The sequence below is a fragment of the Nyctibius grandis genome, chromosome 12, assembly GCF_013368605.1.
Source record: "Nyctibius grandis isolate bNycGra1 chromosome 12, bNycGra1.pri, whole genome shotgun sequence".
NCBI lineage: Eukaryota > Metazoa > Chordata > Aves > Nyctibiiformes > Nyctibiidae > Nyctibius > Nyctibius grandis.
In genome coordinates, this window is record NC_090669.1 from 12,608,369 (window position 1) to 12,632,519 (window position 24,151).

The window sequence follows — 24,151 nt, forward strand, 5'->3', positions numbered from 1 at the left end:
TTTTGTCTTTCAATATATGCTTTCATCTAGCTTTTGTTACTGTTGCATCTTGAGGTGTCCCAAAGACATGGTAATGTCTAACCTAAAAGGTTTTGTGATCGGGAACACAGCTGTCCTATAGGATGTGGAATACTGTAAACATTGTAACTGTTAAAAACTGCTACCGTAGCGTGTCTTGCACTAATTAAAAACTGGCTAGGGATCTTCTTTCTTGATGCTGACTCTACTTCAAACAAAAACATTTCAACAAATCAAAACCAGGGAAAACAGTTCAGCATTTCAAGCTAATAATAATTGTTTTAGAAACCCATATTTGCTCAAGGGTATAATTCATTCAAAAATGACCTTAAAACTCAGCGTTAAGCAAATATAAAACCCTTGTTATTTGGGAGTGGATGTTTTTAAGCTGCTCTCTCTCAAATTATGATCACGCGTTTCTTGCCAGCTCTCTGTCCCACCAGCTGCCAGGGCATTCCCAACAGAGAAGGGCAGCGCCGCCAACTCCAGACGAGGGGTCAGGAGATCCTTCAAGTCTCTGCTGCATCACAGACCTGCTGTATAATCTTGGGCAAGACACTTGCCTCATGCCGGTCCTTTAAAACTGGGGTAGTAGCATCCTCCTCCCCATCGACATGCAGGGTGCGTAAATAGGTTACAAAAAGGGAAATGTTTACCTTAGGTAATCAAATACAATTCTTAGAAACCTCTGACTGGATGGTTTTACAAAATGCTGGTGTGATTTTGGTGTTGTACCAGCCTTGCCACAGGTGGGTTTGGTTTGAAGAACCCATTTATCCAAACCACTGACTATGTAGCACAAACAAATTCTGTAGTGAACCAGAGAGAGGGTGGTTCATGTCCCCTAATTGTTTGCTTATAACAGCAGTGTTTGGAACTGTAACACAGCTGCTTTGAAGGCTAATCCTCCTTCCCTAATCTGACTCCCCTGGGGCTTCAGAGTTAGTATTTGACTCTTAAATATGTATATATAAAATAAATATATGTGCAAAAAGTCCATCCATGGTATATACACATGCACACAACGGGCACAGATTTATCTGCACAAGGGCCCATAAGGATTTGGCTTTTGTAGTGCTGAAAAACTGAGCGACGTTTTCTTTTAGTTTTGCTTTTATAGGGGTGAGAAAGGTTTAAGGTGAAAAAATAATAAAAATACACAGTCAATGTCTGCCATAATTTTAACAGAAAATAAAGCTGAATTCACCTATGTATAGAGAGAACTTAGCACTCTGCATTCATTTAAGATACAAGCATCCACCAGTATTCCTGGCCTGGAGCTCCAGCTGGTTTACACACTGAATAAACATAGTTGCCATTAAATAACCTTATCAGAGTCACAGAAATTACTTCATCAGGACTGCACAACTAGTGGTGTTACTTGGTGCATTTTAGAAATTTAGAATACCAGTACACTGAAGATGATTTAAAACCTGCTACGGAAACCATGAAAAGCAAACAAGTTGCCCCTGACACCAAATATTCCAGGTATATTGGGAACAAATCTTTGAAGACTTTTCCTGGCATAACTACTTTGAACCATCATCTTTGCACAACCCATCCTCCCTGCAAACTAATGTTACACAGTCTTCCTGTACTGAAAACTTCCGTTGTAAACAAAGACCCATTGTAAACAAAGACCAGCTTCAGAAACCTTCCTTTAGACCAGGTCACATTTACAATTAGAAATATGAGAAAAGCAAAGCGATCGCCACCCCTGCGACCTGTTGCTGATCTCCAGCGTGAGCCCTTGTGTTCAGTAATTTGCCAATAAGAAATCCGGTTACATTTTTGGGAACCAGTCGCTGCCTGTGCTCTAACGCACCTTCCTTCGTGTTACTGAAAAACGCAGGAACAGCACAGTTGTGTGGCAGAAGCATTTATTTTTATTAATAAAGCCATGTGGCACCACTAATGGTTTTCCTCTCTGGTTCCCGTTCTTTCATTTGTTCATTTCTTAGTATCTTACCAGAACGGACATTGATTCCAGCAGGACTATTCATGGGCTTAAAATGTGTTTGCCTTAGGGCTGTGCTCAGCGAGGGGTTTAGAATGACACACAACATGCCCACCTGGGGCTAGGGCTGCTACCGTTTCACTGGGACTGCACAAAGCAGAAAGCGTTAGAGCGAGCAGTGAGAATTCACAAAACTGAGCCCAGAAACTTGCTGGGAGTTCCCAGGGCTGGAGAGGCAGCCGTGCCCGTCGCTCCTGCAGTCAGCCCGCTTGCTCCCCACGCTCTCTTTTCTCATGTTTTCTGCAAGCCAGTAAAAGGAGGTCCAAGCACTGTGACCAGTATTTTCCTCGAAAATCAATATGCCTGCAGAGCTTTTTCAAGGGGCAGCACGGTGACCCGTGGTGCACCATTTTAGTTCGACAGTTTTTATCAAGGGTGAAGCAGGCAGCTGCCAGTTATGCATCCTTCTCCCCATGTTTGACATGCTAGGTGCAGCTCTTGTGATCGTTTCCCCCACATTATTACGCTTTATCATTTTCATATTATTTAGCCAGTGAAAAATAAAAAGTGACACGTGCTTCACTTGAAGCAAGCAAACTATTAAGTTTCTGTGCAAGCTGCAGCCATGGCATGACCATTTTTCCCAAACTGTGCTTTTTAACGATATTCTACATTCTCTTTTCAACATGTTAAAAACAGTGACATATAATTAAAGACAAACTGATAGGGCAGAAATTGACTGGATGACTACAATTAACTGTAACAAAGAAATACTAGAGAAATCAGTTATTTGGTCTAAACAAGGACTTAAATCTCCTAATCTGCATTGAAAAAATAAATGCTCTATATGTTAAGTTTTAGGGGTTTGGTTTTCTACCTCTTGTAGACGTATTACGCCAGACTTCCAGATGAGAGGATGAGACTATGAGCGAAGAGTGTCCTGGGGATTGCGTGCAGCTCTTTTCCTGGGTCAGAACCAGATTGATCTGAGAACAACAATTATGAGGCTGACATGTATGTTCTCCTTCATCTTGCTGTTTGGAGCAGCTGGGCTCGTTGTCTTCATTCACCTGCAGGATCCAGAAGAAATAGTTCATCAGCAGACACCAGGTTAGCATTCCTATTTCTATTTGACTCACTCGCTCTTTCATGTTCAACATTTTGTACTTATACCCTGAATGTTTTACATATTCCACAGGGGTTGCCTCAACAAAGGTATGTAACTTTTTAATGAAGGCTATTTTGAAATTAATTAACATTTTCTTAAAAAAAAAGAGTTTGCTTAAAAAACAGTTCCAAGAACCAATTAACTGATTATGCAGGGATCTTTGCCAAGGTGCACAGAGTCCAGCTGGATGGAGTTAATTTTCTGCTAAAGTTGAGACCAACTTGTGCTACCAGCAATACCACTATAAGTATGAAAATGAGAAATTTTGCCAAAAGTTCAGTTCCTGCAAATAAATACCTCTGAATCTACCTTTGCCTGTATACAGTAGTCAATGTGTCATGGAGATGCAAAATAAGAGGTGCATAAATGAGTTATGCAATAAACATAAAATACTTTGGGGGATGCATTCCGTTCATGTGCTTAACTTCCATTAAACTTTTAATAACTTTCTTCATACACACACCATCTTCCTGCACTACTAACTTTAAACTGTGAAGAGCCACAAAGACCACATCAGTGGAGGAACTAGAAAACTGTGGGCTGAAATAGTCGTTTCCTTTTAAAGGAAGGGCACGCAAGAAGTATGAAAAAGCATGAGATCTCTTGATTTACTTACAGTCGCTTTCTCTTTGATTAAGGCTGGAGTGAAGGCTGGTTTAAAGCCTAGACAAATGCCAGTGTGGTTACTCCAGCTCATAATAATGGCCCTGTGCGCCAAGGTTTGGTCCCTATGTTTGCTCTTATATGCACTGAAATTCTCCTTCGACTAAATATGTGCTTTATAAAAAGTCTATTTGAATGACATCTTCATTGTACAATGAACACGATTGTGTATATTTTAAAGTATTACTAACTTTTTTAAAGGAGCTGAACCCTAACACAGAGGACTCTTAAATAATTACATTAAGTGCTAGTTTCTGTGCCCAGGTTTATTAAGTGCTTATTTCCGTGTCACTAAGCAATCTATACTTTAATATGTTTATTATTTAGTCCAACTGCATGCCGATTTTGAAAGCAGCCACTCAACTGAAACTATAGAAATAATGAATCATCAGTGTTGTGCAAAGCAGAGATGTAACCAGTCCCTTCAGTGCTTTTGCAAGTTATTTTTGTATACTTAGATGCAAAAGAGGTTACAGATTAAAACTGGCAGTACTGGCCACATTTGACTGAAATTGGCCAGTAGACTGGGGGTGAGGGGAAAGACATATGGACAGCAAATGCAGGCAGTACTCTAATGCATCTAAGAATGTGTAACTTTACGTTGAAAAGTTAATTCTTTGCTCCTGAAAGGGAAGGAATTTCTAGTAGTATCTCAAACCCAGTGCAATTTCTTCTCAATTTTTTCATTATTTGTCCCTAATCTTGACCTGTCGTACCTCTGTTCTCTCTGCCACAAACCTCTTGAACACCAACTACTCATTGTAGTACACTGTGATTTTTGAGAGTGATGCAACTGTAGAAGGGGACGCCCAAGTACATTTAAATAAAAGTGAGTTTGAACAGAGCTCCTACCCCCACAGCAGGGAAACTCACTCTGTAACATACTCAATTGCTGTGAGTAGGGTTCTGCATAGCTAGAACATGAACATCCTGACAATGCTGTTAATGCCTAAGGTGTGTAATCAATTGCTCGATTCTCACATTCAATTACTATTTATGTTAATAGGAACCAGACTGTACCCTTGAGTAAAAGGTGCTCAATACAATTACTGTTATTTCTGTTTGGCTGATAGTCATGTGTGTTAAGTGCTTTCAGCTCCCAGTGGGCTCAGAAACTCCTCACACCCACCGCTTCTGAAAATGATACCAGTTATCACTAAAATATATTAGGCAGCTAAAAGGACACAGGAAAAAATATCAATTCATTTCATTAAAAAGAGAGGTAGGCATATTTCATCTTTAGACAGTCTCCTGTGAAAATCTGTCACTCAAAAGCGACATTTTTGGCGTGCTGAGGAGGATCCTTCCCTTCCCCTGTTCAGTGTTTCTCCTTAAAAGGGCCTGTTTCTACTGGAGATCGGATGTTGCTACAATTTGCTTGTCTGATTGCCCCCTCAATAGAATTGAACAAAGGCATGTGTCATTAAGCTACCTAGCACAACAGATTCTGCATGGCAAAGTTTTATTGGATTAGCCTTTACTTTTGTATTTCCCGTGTAGTTACTATGTAGTAAAACGTATTTGCCAGATGCTGGAATCTCATCAGGAAGGCTGGAGAAAAGTCAGTAACGTTTATTTTCCACTGAAAAGCAGAGTAGGAGCATTTTGCATTGTCCAAAAGGACATTTTTCATTGTTAGTACATTCAGTCATCTTTAATTTAAGATAGTACAACTTACGAAACACGATTAATAAAAATACTTTGGTACTTCAGTTTTATCTGTCTGTTCCGGAAATTGTTCTTGATTGTTTTAGTCCTAGCAAGCATGATGGTGAGACCTTGATGTACTACTTAAACCAGTACAAAATCCACAGTCATAAAACTTTAAGTAATGCTTACATTACTTTCACTGAGCAAAGTACTCCTGACAGTAGCTGTTTGTGTTGATTTGTTACTATTCATTTATTCTTTCCCTGTGCTTCACATTGCTACCTAATTGTGATGCTGTACTGAGAAAGCAATATCAAAGTAATTTTCCACAACATTAGTTACAATTTTCTTCTGATCTTTCGAGTGAAACAATCCCATCCTGTTGGCTTCTGTGAGCATATAAACCTTGATTACATTTATCTGTTGGAAACCAGTGCTTACAAAGTATATGTGCCCGGGATAGCGGGTGTAGAGCCTTTTTTGCTGATTGACAAACATGCTGTCTGAGTAGTTTTATTTATATAATGTACATCACTCTGAGCAGATATATTTAAGACAGACAGCATTTAGGGTGGGCAAAACAGATTTCCCAAGCCAATGTATTAAATTCAGTAGATATTCCTGTGGTCATTAAAGAGACAATAACTTCACTTACAACGGTCATTTTCTCAGCATCTATGAAGAGTGCTATTACTACGGAGAATGCAGGATAAAGCAGGGGTGTGGGCTGAGAAGTATGAATGATAGTCATACACTGTACAGAAACTCAATGCTCTTCTAATAATTCTCCCTGTATAGTTATATAAAACTTGGCTTCTGCAGTAATCATGCCATTATTCTTAAACATACTCCATAAAGGATTTGTTTTGGGTAAGTCAAGCACATTTGCACATGGTGCACAAGAAAAAATTAATATATATATCCCCATCCTAATGCTAATGACTCTTGAATGTATAAATCTCCTGTCTGTGATAGGATATTAAACATGCAAAAACTTCACAGTAACTAAATGTGCAGCCACTCCACTGCTGTGTTTGCCCTGGAACCACAAAAGCAGCTGGGAAGGGGCCCGTCCAGCCCTGTGGTTAGCAGGAGGCTTCTTCAGTGTAATGGCATGTGCCCTCTCCCTCGGGGTTTACAGTGCAAGAGCTGCTAGGGCTAACGAGCACCTTCACAGCCTTGTCCAGGGCCATTGCAGTTTATGAGATCTCTGACAGCACAGAGAACTTGGATTTGTGAGAGCTGCATTTGGGCGGTACAAGAGAGAGCAACTTGGACAGACAACGTCAGCAAGTGAGGGAAGAGTCGAGATGATGCAACCCATTGTGACAGCTCTCCAGTGGATTTCAAGCACCTACACAAACTTCTGAGCTGCAGACCAGCCAGTCCATGGGCTGTGGTCAGGAATAGCAAGTGGTCAGGTGGGGTCATGAATACTAGGACCACTGCTTCCAAGTGGCACCAGGGACACAGTATCTATAGCTGTCCTACAATATCTATAGCTGTACTACAATATCTACAGCTGTACTTAAGACCATGTGCTCTATGGACTTTAGTCAGAAGAGAAGGGATATTCTAAAATGGTATTTACTTTTCTAATAAGACATTTTGCCAAATAAAAACTAGGGGAAGTATTAATATACCTCTACACCTATATTCATGTAGCAAATTTCTCTATATATGGTGAATAAGTCTACAGGAAAAAAATTATTGGGTTTTACCATACAGTTACTGAATTCAGAAACGTGTAAGAGTTTTCAGTTAGAACTTTTAAGATTAATATATATCAACACACACTCCTCTGGGAGGTGGTGCAAGGTGGAAAATACATCTCAAAGGATGCACGTTGCGAAAGCTCCAAAAGGGTAAAAACAGGGAGTAGAATGGAAATGGCTTTGCACTCTGACTCTGTCAGAATTTGAAAGTCAAGTGTGAATATAACCAAGCCTGAAACTCACCTGACTGAGATTCTGCAGTGATTGCTGTCCTTACCTCATCTACCAGTTTCTAACATAACACCATCATCTTTATTTTCTGCTTTACTAAGGGTGCGATGGGGAGGAGAGGGAGGAAGGAGAGACGACCATCTGAAGGGCTGGCATGTGAATGCTACTGCAAACCTGATGGCACAAGGGAGCCACGGTGCAGAAATCTTACTGGATATTGCAGTAGCCTTAGAGCAAATACCACTATTATAGCTATACTGAAATTTTCTTAATTACTTATTCAGAGCACATACACCTTGTTACTCACAAATTACAGTCCTACGCACATCTCCATGTTCGCTGTACATTTCCATAGTACTATCCTAGTGCACAATGTACCGCTTGTTTGTCATACTGGAAACTTTTTATAAATACAATTTAAAATGAACTGGCATTGATATATAATTTCAGAAGTAATTGTCCTACAATTCGCAACTTCTCTTTATAAACCGGAAGCCATTTAATCTGCTTCTCAACTAACAGCATCAGCAGAAATCATGAACAAAAGAATCTGTCGACTGTAGCGGAGGCGAGTGGGATTGCCGATATTATTTTCAAGCAGAAGCAGCATACTGTTACATGTGTGAGGGTAGCTTCCCCCAACTGAGGAGTGGACAAACCTTCTGCACTCGCACCCTCTGAGTCGTCTTTAGCTGAACTTCCGCCAGCAAAGAACTTCCCTGTGTGCAGACGAGTTCCCAACAGTCTGCAGTTATTGGGACAAAAAGAAAAAGACCTGTTTCCTAGTCTGCTGAGGCAAGGCACTTATAAGGGAAAAGTGGTCATATGAGTATGATATTCCCTTTTCTGTTGCTTGAAATGGTTGTGGTTTAGACTGAGTGTGAATGTGAACCTGGTTATTTTTTACCACGAAAGAAGTGCTGGCAATGACTTCATCAGTCTACTGCTACAGGGGGATCAAACACTGTCCACATGGTTACAAAGGAAACTACACCACACCGCCAGTGCAAACCTGTTCAAAAGAAATGCAGTCTAGTGCTGAAAGCGATCACGTATAAGCTGTTTTATCACAAGTAATATACAGAAATTGTCTCCTACGATGCTTTTTCCCTGCTTCCATGACAGTGCCATATCCTTGGCAGTCATGAAAAATGCAGCATTTATTTATGACATGGTATTCAGAGAGCACCACCTTTTTCTTCTTTTCTTTTCTATTTACAGTTTCTTTTAATGTGCTTTAGCCTAAAGTCCATTAAAGCAAATACAGCTTTTAAGCTATAGCATCACAGGCCAGCATTTATAGGACCAGTATTTCCTGACAACCATCAGCAAGTACTTCACAGGAGTCAGAGCACTTCAGTGTTAGACTGTGGAATTGGGATCCAAAGCTGCTGCAGTTTGTTCCTGTCCTGCCCTACTGCTCGTAGCTTGTGCTTTATTGTGTTAAATCAGGCAATTCACCTGCTATATGTTTCCATTTCCTATTATAAAGGGGGTTCTCTGCAGGGGATTCAAGGTACCTAAGGACTGCAAGATCCTACCACAAAAATGCAAGATCAAACCATATTAACTGTGACATTATCACAAAATCCAGGGCATTACTAGCAGCAGTTATAACCCCACTGCAGTGGTGCACACACACATCAGATGACTGAACCAGATCCACTGCCCATTTATTTGGTGGCATGAAGTCCATGTCACCCAATCCCAAATGTATTTATCAGCATAAAAACAGAGTGATGTAGTGCTAAATCACTCACATAGTGCAGCTTCCACTTCCACAAATTCCCCTACCCTCTCTTCTTCTGTGAACATTTCTTCTCAGATACTGACTAGTTGAAAAAAAAAGGTTTGATATTTCTTTTAAAGCCTACTTTTAAAAACTGTCAGAGGTTGACACTTCTTTGTTGTGTCTGGCAAAATAAAAAGTGACCTGCCATCTCAGAGCCGCATTCGTTTATGGTGCTTGGCAACATATCACGGGCAAAACTCAACCGCACTGTGATATGTCAGAAGACTCTCAGAGCGGCAGCTTTATGTCAGTATATTCCTAGGGAAGAAGCCTGGATGCTTCTCAGATTCCCTTGGAAATTTGCAGAGACATTGCAGAAATGTGCAAAAGCTGATCAGCAGACTTTCATTTCACCTCAAAACATTTATTCTAAATATAAGGCTATATTGAATTTTTCATAGGAAATGTGTCAGTGGTAGAAAGCCTCCTTCCATACGTCACCTATCATTCAGTTTGTTTGATTTTTAAAACTTGATACCACATTAAGAAGCTTAGGTAAATTTAAAATACTTTCTGGATTTTCTAAAGTTTATGCCATTTTAAACATGTTTTATAATATACGTTTCCATTTGTCAAAGTTATTAACATTCCCCTAAAAGCTTAACCAAAACTTCCTCTGTCCAGCAATATCATCCTTTTTCATTTAGTAAACATTAATTTTCCTTTCATGATTCTAGTGGAGCTTGAAATTAAAGGTGGCTTTCTTCTCTATTACGGCTTGCTTTGTGTATCAGCATCAAAACTGCCAGTTAACTACTGCTTTAGCACCCGTCAAGAGAGCATAAAGAGCCAAATAATGATCTTGTATAGGCCCTACACAAGAGCATCTTCTTGTGGACATCTTTATCATTTTCTCTAAATGAATAATCTATCTATTTTTGAAAGTGACTGGTTTTACATCTGTCACCACTGACATACACAAGGTGATGAACTGATTTTAATCTTACTCTGTGCAGGCGCTGTCCTACAAGATACTAGCTCATAGCATCAGCGCAGAAAAGCACTTCAGTATCAACTAAGTGGCTTGACTGTTAGTGCTGCTCTGATGCCTGAAGTGCTCTGCTGCCCAAGGGTCAGAATATTCTACTTACAAGAATATTTTATTCTTGTAAAATTAAGTCCCATCTTTGTCCCTTTTTTGGTCTTAGCCAGTTCAGGAGACCTATGTGGTGATTAAGGGGAAAAATGCTCCAGCCAGGCCCTTCCTCCGTTCCTACTTCTGCACATCAGGGCAATTCAGACATGCTCTTTCCCTATGTTTTCCAGAATCGCTATCCACTGGCTGTTCATACCTACAGAAAGGAAGTCTTTGGGGGCTTCTGTTCCTGCTTTTTATTTGGAAACCACACATTTTTTCGTAAAACTCTTTGCAGGGACTGGATGTCTGATGTTTTGCTCTTTGTAGCGCATTAGCCAAGAGATCAGTGTTTACAGACCTCGGGTATGCCTAAACGATGAAAGCGAAACATGCTGTGCCACCGAGTATGTATGCGCATACATGAGGAGAGTTACACGGGCTGGAAGGAAATCGGGACATCAAGACCCTTTATGGAGCAGTGGGAACTGAACAGCCTCAGGAGGGAAAAAAAAAAGCAGGCTGTGAATGAAATTCCTCATCCTTCAGGAAGGCGCCTGTGCGCCAGTGCCCTGTGCCTCTCTATTCTAATTCATTTACCTTTCTCCCTCCATTTGGCATAATGATTGGCAGTGCTGAGCTTTCTGTAATGCGGGCACAGATAATGCTTGGGACAAACAAAGCTATATTTGGCTTTAGAATTATTTTAGGCTTGAATTCACAGGAGTCTTCGGATGGCCTGTACCTGCTGCAGTAAGAGCGGCTGACATAGAAGCAGAGGAGACACACAAATACTTATTCTTGTGGCCAGGAGGGCAGAAAGCACAAACCTAAATGAAGGAAACTGGTCATTTGCCCAGTGGCTATTTGAGAGGGGTGGGAGGGGAGTCTCCTTTTCTCAAGCTGTAGGTAGTGCACAACAGCCAAGATCCTACATACCAGTTTCTAGCTTGTTGCATTTTTTTTTCTTGACTTGTTTGACTTGACTTTATTTGTTAATAAAGTTCTGCACAGCTTAATGCCCGTAAGTCAAACCACAGGAGAAATTACAGACAGCAATCACTGCCACTCTGTGTGAACTGAATGCAGCTTTAATTGGGTCCTCCTAATTGTGCATGCAGCTGCTAGGGAAAACATGATGATGCTTATCTCATACAAGAAAACAAATTCCTCTCACTACTCCATTGTAAACAAATGAAAAGGTGTGTATTCAAATAGTCACAAAAGTAAATGCATACACCTGCAGGTAGATATACCATGAATTCTGTGTCATAGCAAAGCAATTCTGTACTCATTGAGACTTTAATGTAGTTCACTGTAATTGTTTAAAACTTCTCCTAAAGACTTTGGTGAGAACTTAAGCAGGGCTGGCAAACCATTCACATGCCCAAAACAAACATCAGCACCTCAGCCACTAAATTCGTTTAGATACTGTGAAGAGACAAGATTAACAGTGGAAACCAATCAACTGGTTTTTTTATAAGCTGTTAAATTGAAACCTGCCCCTCCATTCATTCAGCTCAAGAGATGTTATTACCTTGTAAACAGGAGGCATCCTTAAGTCACTGCCTAATTAAAATTCCAATTATTCTGCATTTATGAACTGCTCATTCTAGTGCATTGAAGGGAATTAAGTTACTCAAGAATGTACAAAGTCAGGTATTGTTTAACACCTCTATATTGATGATGTGTTCAGTGCTGCATGTTAAACCAGCCATATCACTGCTTGTTCCAGCAGCATATTTCACCAATACCTGCAGAATGCTGCTTAGGATGATTTATATTTTGCAGGAGAAAACCAAAATGAACAGACCTTAGCAAACCATTGTAACAACAGCATTAGGAAAAAAAAGTATGTAAATGGGAGAGAAACAGAAAAAAAAAGATGTGAGCAGCACACAAAGAAGAATGGTAGCAAAAGAGGTCTGAGAAACAAAAATTGAGATAACTTCCTTTTCTGTTCTTAACATTTGAAATTATTTAATGAAAGGGGCTTTGTAGAAAAACATCCAGAGAGACTAGTTCTGCTAGACACTTTAAACATTTTTAAAAGGAAAATTAAAAAATATTATTAAAACCAAAATGTTTAATTACATTAGAATGTAACAGAAAATTTACTGCAGTTTTATAATTCCTGTTAATAGACAATGGGCCCAGAATCAGTATGACTGAAGTTCCCAGGGGTGCTAAAATGGAGACAAGGGAAGTAGTAAGGAAAATGAATATTTACCACAGTAAATTTACAGTAGTTAACAAACTTAAAACACCTTAAATTTTTAAAAGCACTAAATATTCCTAATGAACAATAATGATCTAATTATATTATACTTCCACATACAAATCTTTGAGAAATAAGACGTTCTTAATGCTTACACATTTGCACACCACATTTTTCCTCCTGCCTGTTTCCAGAGATCAAATTATATATGCAGTATATTCTGATTGTTCTCTGCCTTTTCCTCTAAAGGCACGGGCTTCACTTCTTAATTGGGACCCAGTGGAGATAAGTTCACCACAACATAATTTAATGAACTATGGAAGAGTTACCTTTTACTGCATGAAGTATGAAGCTACGTGACAGAGAAAGAGTATCTCCTAGGTGATGTTTCCACAGATAATAATTAACTAAGACATCTCCTAAAATAATACCACCCACACACAAATGCAGCCCTTTCCCCCTCTGAAATTGGACAACACATAGAGCGAGTTAATAAGCCAAGGACAAGAGCTGCTAAAAGGAGTTCAGTGACACAATTTCTTTTCTCTGTGAAATCACAGATTAGAAATCGCAGATCTACAGTACAGACGAGTGAATTTTACTCTTTTCCCCCTTCAACTTCAAAGGCTGATTGTACTTGATTTACCCTTCACATTAGTCTTGGGTGTGCCCTCACCACAGTCCCTTCCAAGCGTGAAGATTTTCCTTTTTGCTCCAAATGGTTTTGAGCAGATCAGCAGTGGTACTCTCACCGCACACAGCTGTCATCGCGGCGCCTCCTGACCCCTTTACTTCGGGGCTTTGAGGAGAAACTTCTGCAGCATCGGCCTTGCTGTGTTTTTTGGTTATTTACTTATGTTTTTGGGTAGGGGAAGAAACTCTGACTTTTAAACGTCTCACATTACACAGCCTGGGGAGCAGGACTGAGCTGCCTGCAGTTTCCCTCTCAGGGACGTGGCAGACAGCACACTGCCATCCTTTTTCACCTCCCTCATCCAAGCGTGCTGCTTCCAGCCCCGTCCCTACCTTGGGTAGCAAAGGCATCCTTCTGTCTCTTGATCTTTGTGTATTTCTGTTACAATTTAATGTTAATTAGATTTCAAATTCCTCAAATTAGAGAGTGTGAGTCAAACGCTGGCACCTACTGAGTTCAGAAGGGTGCATGTATTTATAGGCGTTTTTACATCATTTAGCCACTTTGATCACAGCCCTCCACACCACCACCAACAGATAGTCATAGTTTGATTATAATGAAAGAAGTTTTACAAAGAACTGCTGAGACAGCATTTCAAGAATTCTGAATATTTTAATATTAATTAATTAAATGTTTCTGAGTTTCTGTCCTGCACCCCGCAACCAACCATTCAAACATGTGAAAACATTCAAGTGAAGGGTAAATTGTTAATATTCTAAGAGAAACCCTATTTGCTATGAGAGCAGCTCTAATTAGCAAGACAAACCATCTTCTTGTAGTCATTTAGAGGAATCTGAAGCTAGCATAACAACACTGGTCTTGATAATGGCAAAATATTTACCATCTCCTGTCTCAATAGAGAAGGTGCTCAGAGTTAGAGGCTTACCTTGGGAAAAAGCAATTGTGTTTCCTGGCTTTGACTTTGCTCCCTAAACAAAACATTCATTAGATCTGTTGCATGTAACAACTGCATTTTCTTGGCCTAGCTACATGAATCTGTCTCTATTTCGTTTATCTAGCAACCTGAAATGTTCTTTGGCAGGAATTTCACAAAACAAAGATTTCTTGAATGTGTAGCTGCATTTGGGTTGCTGTGTCCATCTTCTCCACAGCTGTGGCTCAGCTGCAGGGGAAATGGGAACCCTGGTGCGGGTGGCCAAGCAGGTTTTTTAGACACAGAATGGGACAATACATAAGTCGTTTCCATGATAATGTTCCTGTCACAAGGAGGAGAAAATTGGTATTGACTAATAAATACAGACTTCAAAGTCAAAGCAAACTCACTGCTAAACAGCAGATTGCAGTCATGGGGTAGGAATGACCATTGACTCCTGTTAGCACTGCTGCCGCAGACAACCAGTGTCCCACGGCGAGCTGAAAAGCAACGCGGTCTGATAGTGTCATGGGCAGAAAGCATCACAGCCCCCAGTTGCTGTAACACAGCATTCCGCACACCGTTCACATTGCCATGATGATTTGCCCTGGGCAGCACTACGGCACAACGTCAGGCCAGCGAAAGCCTGTCCAGCTGAAGGCAGACCTAACGGCTCGGAGCCACCGAGGAGTGGTGGCCGGGTCAGGCAGAAAATGTGTGTGCAAAATGTAGGGGAACAGTTCTACACTACATTTTCAAGCTTTGTTATCTCTCCGTGCTATTTTAATTTCTGGAGCTGAAACGTCCCCTCTCCCTTACCAGCAGGCCTAGGTGGTGCCTAACGAGTTCACTGAAGAGAGCTGATTGATTTAGCTGGTTCCTTTTCTCTGCAACAGGTTTAACAATTGCACAATTCTCTGGGCAAGATCGGGTCCTAAAGATGATAGGGGTTTTATCCCTCAGCGTAGAAGTAGTAATAAAAGCAGGCTGGAAGTCTCTCCATCCTCACCAAGGGCCACTGTGGTGTCAGTGTCAAATATAACTTGACAAGACAGACGATACCAGCAGGATTCTCAGAGGCGGTGAAGGTAACACAACATGTTTCTTCAAATCAAATCTATCTTGTAGGTTATTTATACTAAAGGGAAAAAAACTTTTCTAGTTTTATTCTTTGCATTTCCTGGACTTAATACATTGCAGTTTGTTTTTTTAAAAATGAATGCTCAAAAGCTATTGAAATGTTTTGCAGTTAGCATGTTACCTAGTGAGGCTGTATCATGACTGCCACGTGAAAATGCCAGATAGCTCGTGTCACTGGCTGGCCCTGATAAATCAGAGTTTAAAACAAATATCACTCAAGCTTATCTACCGGTACTACTGCTTATATTCAATCAATACCCTGGGGCAGTAACAACTGATAATGCTCTTCATAGTCCAGGGGAAGCTTTCTCACTGTTCCCACCGGACAGCCAGCGAACGCTCTATTCATCAAATAGGTAATTTGAAAAGTGTGGTTTCAACCAAAATTGATCTTTCTAGATGAATATATTTGAAATGTAAATTTTGCAAAATTTTATTTCTTGGTGGGGGGAAAAAAAGAGTAAAGGTTAAAACATAACCCAAACCAGAATGATCCATACTGAAAGGTAAGCAACATTGCAGCAGGGAAAAAAAAGGAAAAAAACCCCTCAATTTATTCTTTTCCCACCTTTTTTTAGTTTAGATACCAGTTCATAATGTTGACATAGTCTGCTTAAGTGGCATTTCAAAGGAAACCTAATATTTATAAAGTAAACCATCACTCTCTTCTAGACATGGCATTAAATACAACTTGCTCTCCTGCTGTGTTGAGCTCTCTCACCTCTGCTTTCCATGATGCAGGAACAATGAATAGGTCTTTTGGGGACCTACCTCACATGAAGTGAGAGACGTAAAAAATGTGACTTATTTTTAGGTAGAGAATTTTATTAAGGTAAAGATATAATCCCTTCCTCAAGCATTCTAGTCCAAAACAAAATAATTACTGCCAAAGAATGTCTTTTTTTCATAAAACATGTATACCAAAAAACCCACCCCCAAGCCCAACAACCATAAACTATGTTGCAGGAAAACCTACCAACCACTGCATTGCTGCTGAGGAAGCCCCTTCCCATCGGCGCCTGTTTTCAAAAGCCGAAAGCAAATTCCTGCATACATGCATCTACGAAAACTAATGAACTCCAGCATATAACTTCAAAATGTTTATCCATAGCTTTATAGAGAAGCAAATAGTTTTTTAAGTGCCACACAAATTTATTGAACTGAAAAGAGTATTAACATGATATGCTAATGAAATCTGCATTTAATAAGATATATATCCATTCAAATTCTCTGTACCTTTCTGTCAACACAGCATATTGCAAAAATGAACCATCGAGACCGCAGTTTAATCTGATATAAAATCAAATGATCCGTGTTAACAAGAGAATTAAATAACTGTTGGAAACTAAAGAAAAAATTATCAGAAGTTCACCAGATATAAACTGGTTCTGAATAATGTGAAAGCACAATTACACAGTATGCAAACTGAAAGTTGTTACTGTGATTAGAATAATAAGGGTGGTAAATTAGATATCAATTTTATTATGAAAAAAGTCTAGCTCAGGCACTTCAGAAAAGAAAGCAAAACTGCAAAGTACATGCTGTTTATGTTGGCCTGTTTAAAATTCCTGGAGAATGCATTACAAGGAAATTAGCATTTGGAAAGGTTATCTGAAGGCAGTAAAATTAGAAATTATGACAGCTGCTTTTCTGCTGGACATGGCAAACAAAATGAGGCACCATATATTTACACAGAGGTTTGGTAGATACTGTTTCCCACAACAAAACATTACCATGCAATGGATAAAAACCATGGGAATCAAACCTTATGCTTAAAATTCAACAGCTTCTAGCTAGTAATATTGTATACCTATAGTCTGAAGATGCAATATAGGGATTTCTCCACAGCAAAATTTTATTCTAGAGGCAATGCATAAACAGTCTTGTACAGCTCCCTCATAGGCACATTTGTCAACTTTACTTTTGCAAGAACAGCCCAGATGTCGGATGCTCGGAACCACTGTGGAGCTGATCTGTGAGCACAGCTCTGGCATCCCTGTTTCTGCCTCTCCACAATCACTTTAATGCAGTAGCTGTCAATAAGTCAGTGTGGTCTGTCGACCCCTGGAAGTCCATGGATTGCTTTTAAGGTAACTAAAAGGTCCAAAAAAAGGTAAGAAAAGTAAGCTTACACCTAGCAAACCTCAATATAAAGAGGTCCATATGTCCACAGAATAATTTTAGAGGCTCACAGACTTAATGAAGGTTGAAACTACTGTTTTAAGGATATAATTACCAGAAATGTACCTAAAGCTATACATTTGGTTTGAACTACAAAACAGAAATGATCTCCCCGAAAGGTGGTTGAAGTAAAACACAGTCCTTCCTGGGTGCGTAATATTAGGAGTGCTCCACACCAGATAAAATAACCACACAGCAGAAAAGTTGCATTATCTCACTGGGCCAGCACAGGAGCAGGGTCAGCAGTAAATGCGCCTGCACTTAATGGCCCTTTTTGCAGCCCCACTCAGCTTCAAGTGAAAAAAATCCCAGCACCGTATTTCTTCAGAAGCCACACAATATTTGTTTTGTCTTTATTCGAGGAACTTTTGAGGATGATGCTTCATGTAGCTCTTCTCTTCCCCTCCCTGGGATTACCCGTAGTGCTTACGCATCACCCCAGGAGTGAGCAGTGCTATGTACAATTCCATGAGGGCCAGACACAGAGAAGCAGCACATTAGATACACTCCAGATGTTCATGGCAACCACATTTAACCCTCCTTGCAAATGTAAATCTTTCAGATCGCTTCATCTAACATTTATTTATATAACTGAAACAACAGAAAGGGAAAGATGTATCTGGGGAAATAACCAAACCTTCAGAATCGCCAGTTTGGTTTAAAATTCAGCTTCCCCAAAGAAAGGATGCAGAAGTAATGCACATAGCCTCTGCTGCAGCTGATGGCAACCTCGTCCTTTAAGCTGCAGTTCGGTTCAGCCACTGTCCCTCTGCCCAGACAACAAGCCCTTACAGGAGTGAGCGTGGCTGGATGGGGGACAGTATCTAGCAATCCTACAGGCAAGTTAGAGCCTTCCCACTCCAACACCCAAAAGCATCAGTGGTCAGTCTCAGCAGGTTCCAACGACACCTCTGCTTTCAACATTTTGGTGCACTGGGCACACGGATCTTTCTAGGATTGCTTTATCCACTCATACACATAAATAGCTAATTTGCTCAACGATTATGCTAGCTCCTAATGCAGGTGAAGATTCATGTACATAAGTGCTTTAAAAATAGCTTTAGAAAACCTGATTCAAAGATGATTGAAGTCACTAGGAACTTTTCCATTGACTTGCTTTGGATTGTGTCCCAAGTACTTATCAGTTCCTTCAGCCCCTGCTCTTCAATAGAGTTGAACTCAGCTTACTCAAGATGATACCCTGCTTTTTTCTTCTTACCGGTTAAAATTCATATTCACAATGCAGCACTTTGAATCAGAGGTTTTCCCCAGATGCTTCTGATGCTTATCCTCCTTTGTTGAAGAGAATGCTACTTCATATAACAGAGCTGCTAGCCTCTATTCAAAATCTACCACGCTGCACAGAATCATGTTGTCAGACAGACTGATCTTTCTCCAATAGCTTTTGCAGCACTTTTGTTATAAAGATGTTAAAGATAACATGGAAGAGAAAAGGAACAGATTTAGAGTCTTGGGATAACAAAATACAAAGCATGACAAAGAATCGTAATACTGATTCTTGTAATTGAAAGAGCTACTGAGAAAGTGTGTCCTGGGCTTTGGGGAAGAATAAGGGAAACAAGTAATGAAAGCTGCTAAAAAAAAACCAGATTTTTGTGAAAAAGGATAACAATAATTTTTGAAGGATTGTTAATTGTTTTGTTTCATTGTTGTAATTGAGATTTAATTGTGGTAACTGGAAACACATCAGCCCAAGACAGCACACCTTCAGGTGTCTGAGCCTCCAACTTACAATTAAGTTAATCCAGGGAACTATTAAGTACAATAAAAGACCGGGAATAGCATGTATATCATGGGAACAGAGATTCACAGCAGCTATTCTAGCTCTGTGAAATAGAAATGAGAATGAACAGATTTTAAAATGCATTGATATTGAGAGTTCTTAGTAACATTACACTAACTTAACATTATGGTGTAGCCTTTAAGGCCAAATTCTGCTTGCACAGTCAAGCTTTGTATGGAGACTGCTTGGTGGTATTTTCCAAAGCAACAACAACAACAACAAAAAAAGATCTCAATCTCCCACCATTAAACCTTAACTGGTAACTCTAAGGGCAGCAGATTTATGCTAGTGCTAAATACTTTGCAAAACTTCAAATACTGAAGAGTAGAAAGTCACATAAAGAAGAGCTAGTTAAATATACAGGGGATAAAGTACAAGATTAATTATGCAAACTACGTATGTCCAAACATAGCTTATGCAAGAGTGGAAGGGATTCTTCTAATACGTATCATCATCCTTCATGGAAATTGTTCTATGCTCCATCTAAACAGAAAGTACAGCTTGCCCTTAACTCACTTTGGTTAGATTTCATATTTCCTGGAGTTAGTCCTTTTCCTATTAGAAAGACAAAAAACAACCAAACAAGAAGGCCCAAACAGTAGCTACTGTTAAATAAAACCTGGATTTCCTCATTGCTGAGTAATTGCCACACTCTTCAGCATGCACCAAGCTGTCATACCCAGAGAAGGGTTCTTGGAGCACGATGACAGGCTGTTTAATGGCTGAATGCATGACAGTATGCACCCAGGCGCTCTCGCATTACTCCTGCAATGTTTCTCTCTCTTTGCTACACCTAACGAGCAAGTTTAAAAGGATCAAACCACTGAGTGGATAAGGTACCTGGTGAGCTCTCTCCAAGTATCTTCTTCTTGCTTTCTACCTTTGTAAACAAGTTAAAAATGCAGCAGAGAGGAAAATTTCTAGTGACACTTCAGACCTTACTGGCTTCCTACATTACCACAAGTTGTAAAAAGCCACTCTGAATGGCACAGAAAAGTAGTTACGCCAATTAAAAGGGTTGAAGTAATAATTTTGAAGTAGCAGATGTCTAACTTGTCATTTTTAAGTGAAGTCTTCTAACACAATTTCTGTATTTTTGCACAACGTATTTTAGCCTGCAGAAGCCTTATCATTAAACAACTATCATAGTGAATAGCATGTACCAGAGCTGAGGATTAGGTGATCCTATTCCTGTAATAGGATTTGGCTGCTAATTGTCACTGAAATGACAGCAGCCTCTGTTAATAGTGGCTCAGATCAGCAGCCCATCTATCCACTAAAATACCCTGTCTTTAGCAATGGACAGTATGATATGACTTAGAGGAAAATGCAAGGTAGCTTGCTATGGAATAAACTCCCGTCAGGTACAGTTTCTTCAATATTCTCATTAGTAAAAGATAGGTAATGCCCCAACCCAGGAGCACTCGTATTTCTTACAAAGCTCCTTCTACTTTGTCAAAACAGCCCAACCTTTTTAATTTCTCATCATAAAATTCTCTTTCTGTGACACCCGAACAATCTCATAATTCAGAAGACATACAGCGTGATGCCACTCCTTGTTTTTAATTTGAATTTGTTTGTGGCATCACAGTCATGCCCAGAGCAGCTCATGCTGGTTGCATGGTTAGAACTTCAGGGAGGACAAAGACCAGAAATTGATGGGTTCAAATAGAACAGAAATGTGTGACGTGGTGGTGCAAAAAGTGAGATGCGTAGAGAAGACTTTCCTACAGCCCGTTGCTGAAATCATTGAGCTTTGGGATGAGGTCAAGAAATCTGTGAATTCACAAGACAACAGCAATAGCAGTGGAAATTGCAACTGAATTCAGTCTAACTCTTGCTGACTTTAGGACAACAAGCTCAAATCTTTAGGCAGGGCTGCGAAGAAAGATGTGAACTACAGCAGCTTCCCTGGGCAGCTTCCCAATAGCAAGGGATCCAGATGGAACAAAGGACCACCTTTACTGTGTCAGCACGGTCCTGCCCTGTCACCCCATATGTATAATGTTCAAGGATTGAGGATATTGAGGAGGGAGAGGAATGGAGGTGGGTGACACGAGAAGAGCCCCTCTCTGAATATTTGTCTCATCAAGGCTCAAAATAATGTCTGCCCGTGGGCTAGGTCACAGATCAGTCAGTTTCTGACTTCACTTGTAAGATGCAATTATTTAATGATTTGGGATTCTTGTTTCTTTATACTCACAAAACCAAGTGATCGTTCAGAAAACTTACACCGTGACTTTTGCATTATTGTTTCTACTCCAAGAGTAAGACAAAGACAAGCTCTGAAAGCAGTACACTGCAATATCAGGTAATTATATCGCAATACACTCAAGCTCTTTCAAATAATTAGTTAGTCAACATCTGCTGCAAATTAATATTGGGCCAAACTTGTCTCTTGGGTAGTTCAATGGACTTCAGTACCATTAGGCAAGGGATGATCAGTTCCAACACATTTACTGTCTGTGGATAATTTGCTCTGGTTTAGAGCTTCTTCCTTGCATTGCTCTAGCTTGAAATCCTCTTGCAGTGCAGTTGCTGTTTACTAGCTTGTGCTGATGCATCCACTTTTTCTGGCTTAACTCAAGAAAATTCAAAATGCACACACTGCCAAGGAAATGAATTTTATTTATTCAATAAGCCCTGCAATGTCAACTCCTACTAATTCTGTAATGCTGGAATAAACAAAGTCAGAAATTATGCTTGGCTTTCTAGCCATCAATAAAACCTTATAAATCTGTAAGGACTCATAAATTTCACTGTACAAAAACTGATATTAAGGCAACTCAACTTGGAAAATTCAAATTGCATTTTAACCAAACAACAAATGAAGCTAATATGTATTGACTGCATTAACAATTCATAAATGCACAGAAAAGAAATAAACAGTCTTTATAGTGTTGCCACGTCTTTGAGGCATTGATTAAACTCTGTAGATGCCGGCCTGTCACTCTAGCAGCTATTCAATAAGTCCAGTGTTTGTCCATCAATGTCTTTTGTCATTGGTCTGACTGTCCTGCTCCTGCTCAGGTTGGCAGCTATTTCAAAAAATGAACTGTCACCATGGGATAATCAATTAATCAAGCATGAATTGCTTGACCGAGTCTTCTAATGAATGTGAACATGTAAACGCTTGTCAGACACTTTGCAGGCCAGAGGGTTTGTGTGGTTATATTCGTGTCTGGGAAGCTGACTGGCAGCAAAGCCCGTAAGCACAGACCTGTCTCATTGTGTTATTAATGCACATTGCTTACAAGTATTTCTTTAAAATAGATAAGCTACAACCATAATGATTTTATTGATTTTACAATCTTTTCCCCTTCTATGGAAACTGAGGTGAATCTTTGCAGGAAGAAGCTAGTACCCTACAGGCGTGAGGCCAGTATACATCATCTCACACCCTGGTGTGAAAGGTTAATGCATTTTCATGAGCCATTACCTCCTCTCACACACAGGAGCAATTTATATCCAAACCCTATAATTACAATACTGCTTAGCAACACCCCAAAAATTCTATTGCTATTTCAGTGATAAGCCTCATTCTTAGGATTACATTTGTCAAGGTAATACTAAAACTATGCAACAGTTCTCTGGGAAGATGTACATTTTAATTATTTTATATAAATACAGTAGCTTAAATCACTGTGGCTATTATTAGAAAAATGGAGGGTAACTATTTCAGTAAGCAGTATTAATTGTCTGCTAAGCTATATGGGATCGTGAGGCACGCTGAAGTATCAATTTTGTTCCCTAAACTTATTCTTGAACCTTTAAATAAATCATTTTATTATCTAAACTGGTGAACAGAATGGGTTAAAGACTTTTTTGGACAAACAAAAGCATTTTATTTCTAAGGTAACTGAATTTCAACAACCAAACACTAGATTTTATCCCTCAGAAGTTTTGTTTCTTTTGTTGTTTTTTTTTTTTCACTGAAACCTCCAACAAAACCCACAAAAGAAAGAATTCAATACAACATTATTCTTTCTACATATAAACAATAGTTTCACGTACAAATATACATATTTTTTGGAGCAGTTCCCCTCCTGAACAATCCCCACTGAAAAAAACTGCACTTTTTTAAACCAGAACACTTATTTAGATGAAGGATTATGGATTTAGGAGTCCAACTTTAGCCAGGCTGGTTGTAAATTCAGAGCCTCTAGTCATGTATTTATAATTATGAGCTTCACTGTGCCAATTCATACACAGAACTACCCTCTGGTTAACATGGGGAGGTGTGCTGGAGACTGGCTGGATGACACAGCCAAGCAGCAGTAAGACTTTGCATACAGAAAAGATTTTGCAATATGTCCTTTTTTTTAAATTCAAAATCACAATCTAGGGACAGAAACTATCTTTTAATTTTTTTTAAATAGTGCCTCTGCTCTGAGCACATTTTGGAAAATGCATGAAGCTAATTTAAACATGCAAAATGTCATTCTGTACCTCTATGCCACATGTCAGTGTGCGCATGGCTGCAGGAAAGGGCACCCATTAGGTATAGGAACATGCAGGATGGATTCCCTTCTGGTACTGGCACACACGAGTTAAGCATATGGGAATGTGTGCGACCCACAGTATGCACATTAATTTGGAAGATCTGACATTTATGAACTTGGATTAAACTGCTTCTTGTGATTAAAGATTCGTGTTTCTGGATGACTTTACCAGGAGTGTCTTGGATGGAACCCTATGGGACTGTTCCACGAGGCACCAGAAGGGTAGCAGCATGCCTAGTATGGTTAGCCTCAGATTCCTCTGAACCTGAGTAAATGACACACAGCAATCGTTCTAGGAAAATGCCATTGTAATTATAATAATTCTTATTTAGCAAATACCATTTATGAATATGGCATACAGTACTGTGAAATCACATGCACAGGGCACTTTCAAGTACTAAGGACTCAAGTAACACTTCATGGGGATAAAAGCAAGGTTGCTTACAGATGTGGACATTCACAACCTAAT

General features: G+C 39.7%; 1 protein-coding gene across 1 annotated transcript in view; it reads left to right on the forward strand.

Annotated features, from left to right (window-relative positions):
* Positions 1-2,976: 2,976 nt before the first annotated feature.
* The window catches only part of CHST8 (carbohydrate sulfotransferase 8), a 132,613-nt gene continuing 111,438 nt past the window's right edge, over positions 2,977-24,151 (forward strand). The window contains exon 1 of the mRNA XM_068411567.1: positions 2,977-3,085. Coding sequence (XP_068267668.1) covers positions 2,977-3,085 — 109 coding nt within the window. The remainder of the gene's footprint in view (positions 3,086-24,151) is intronic.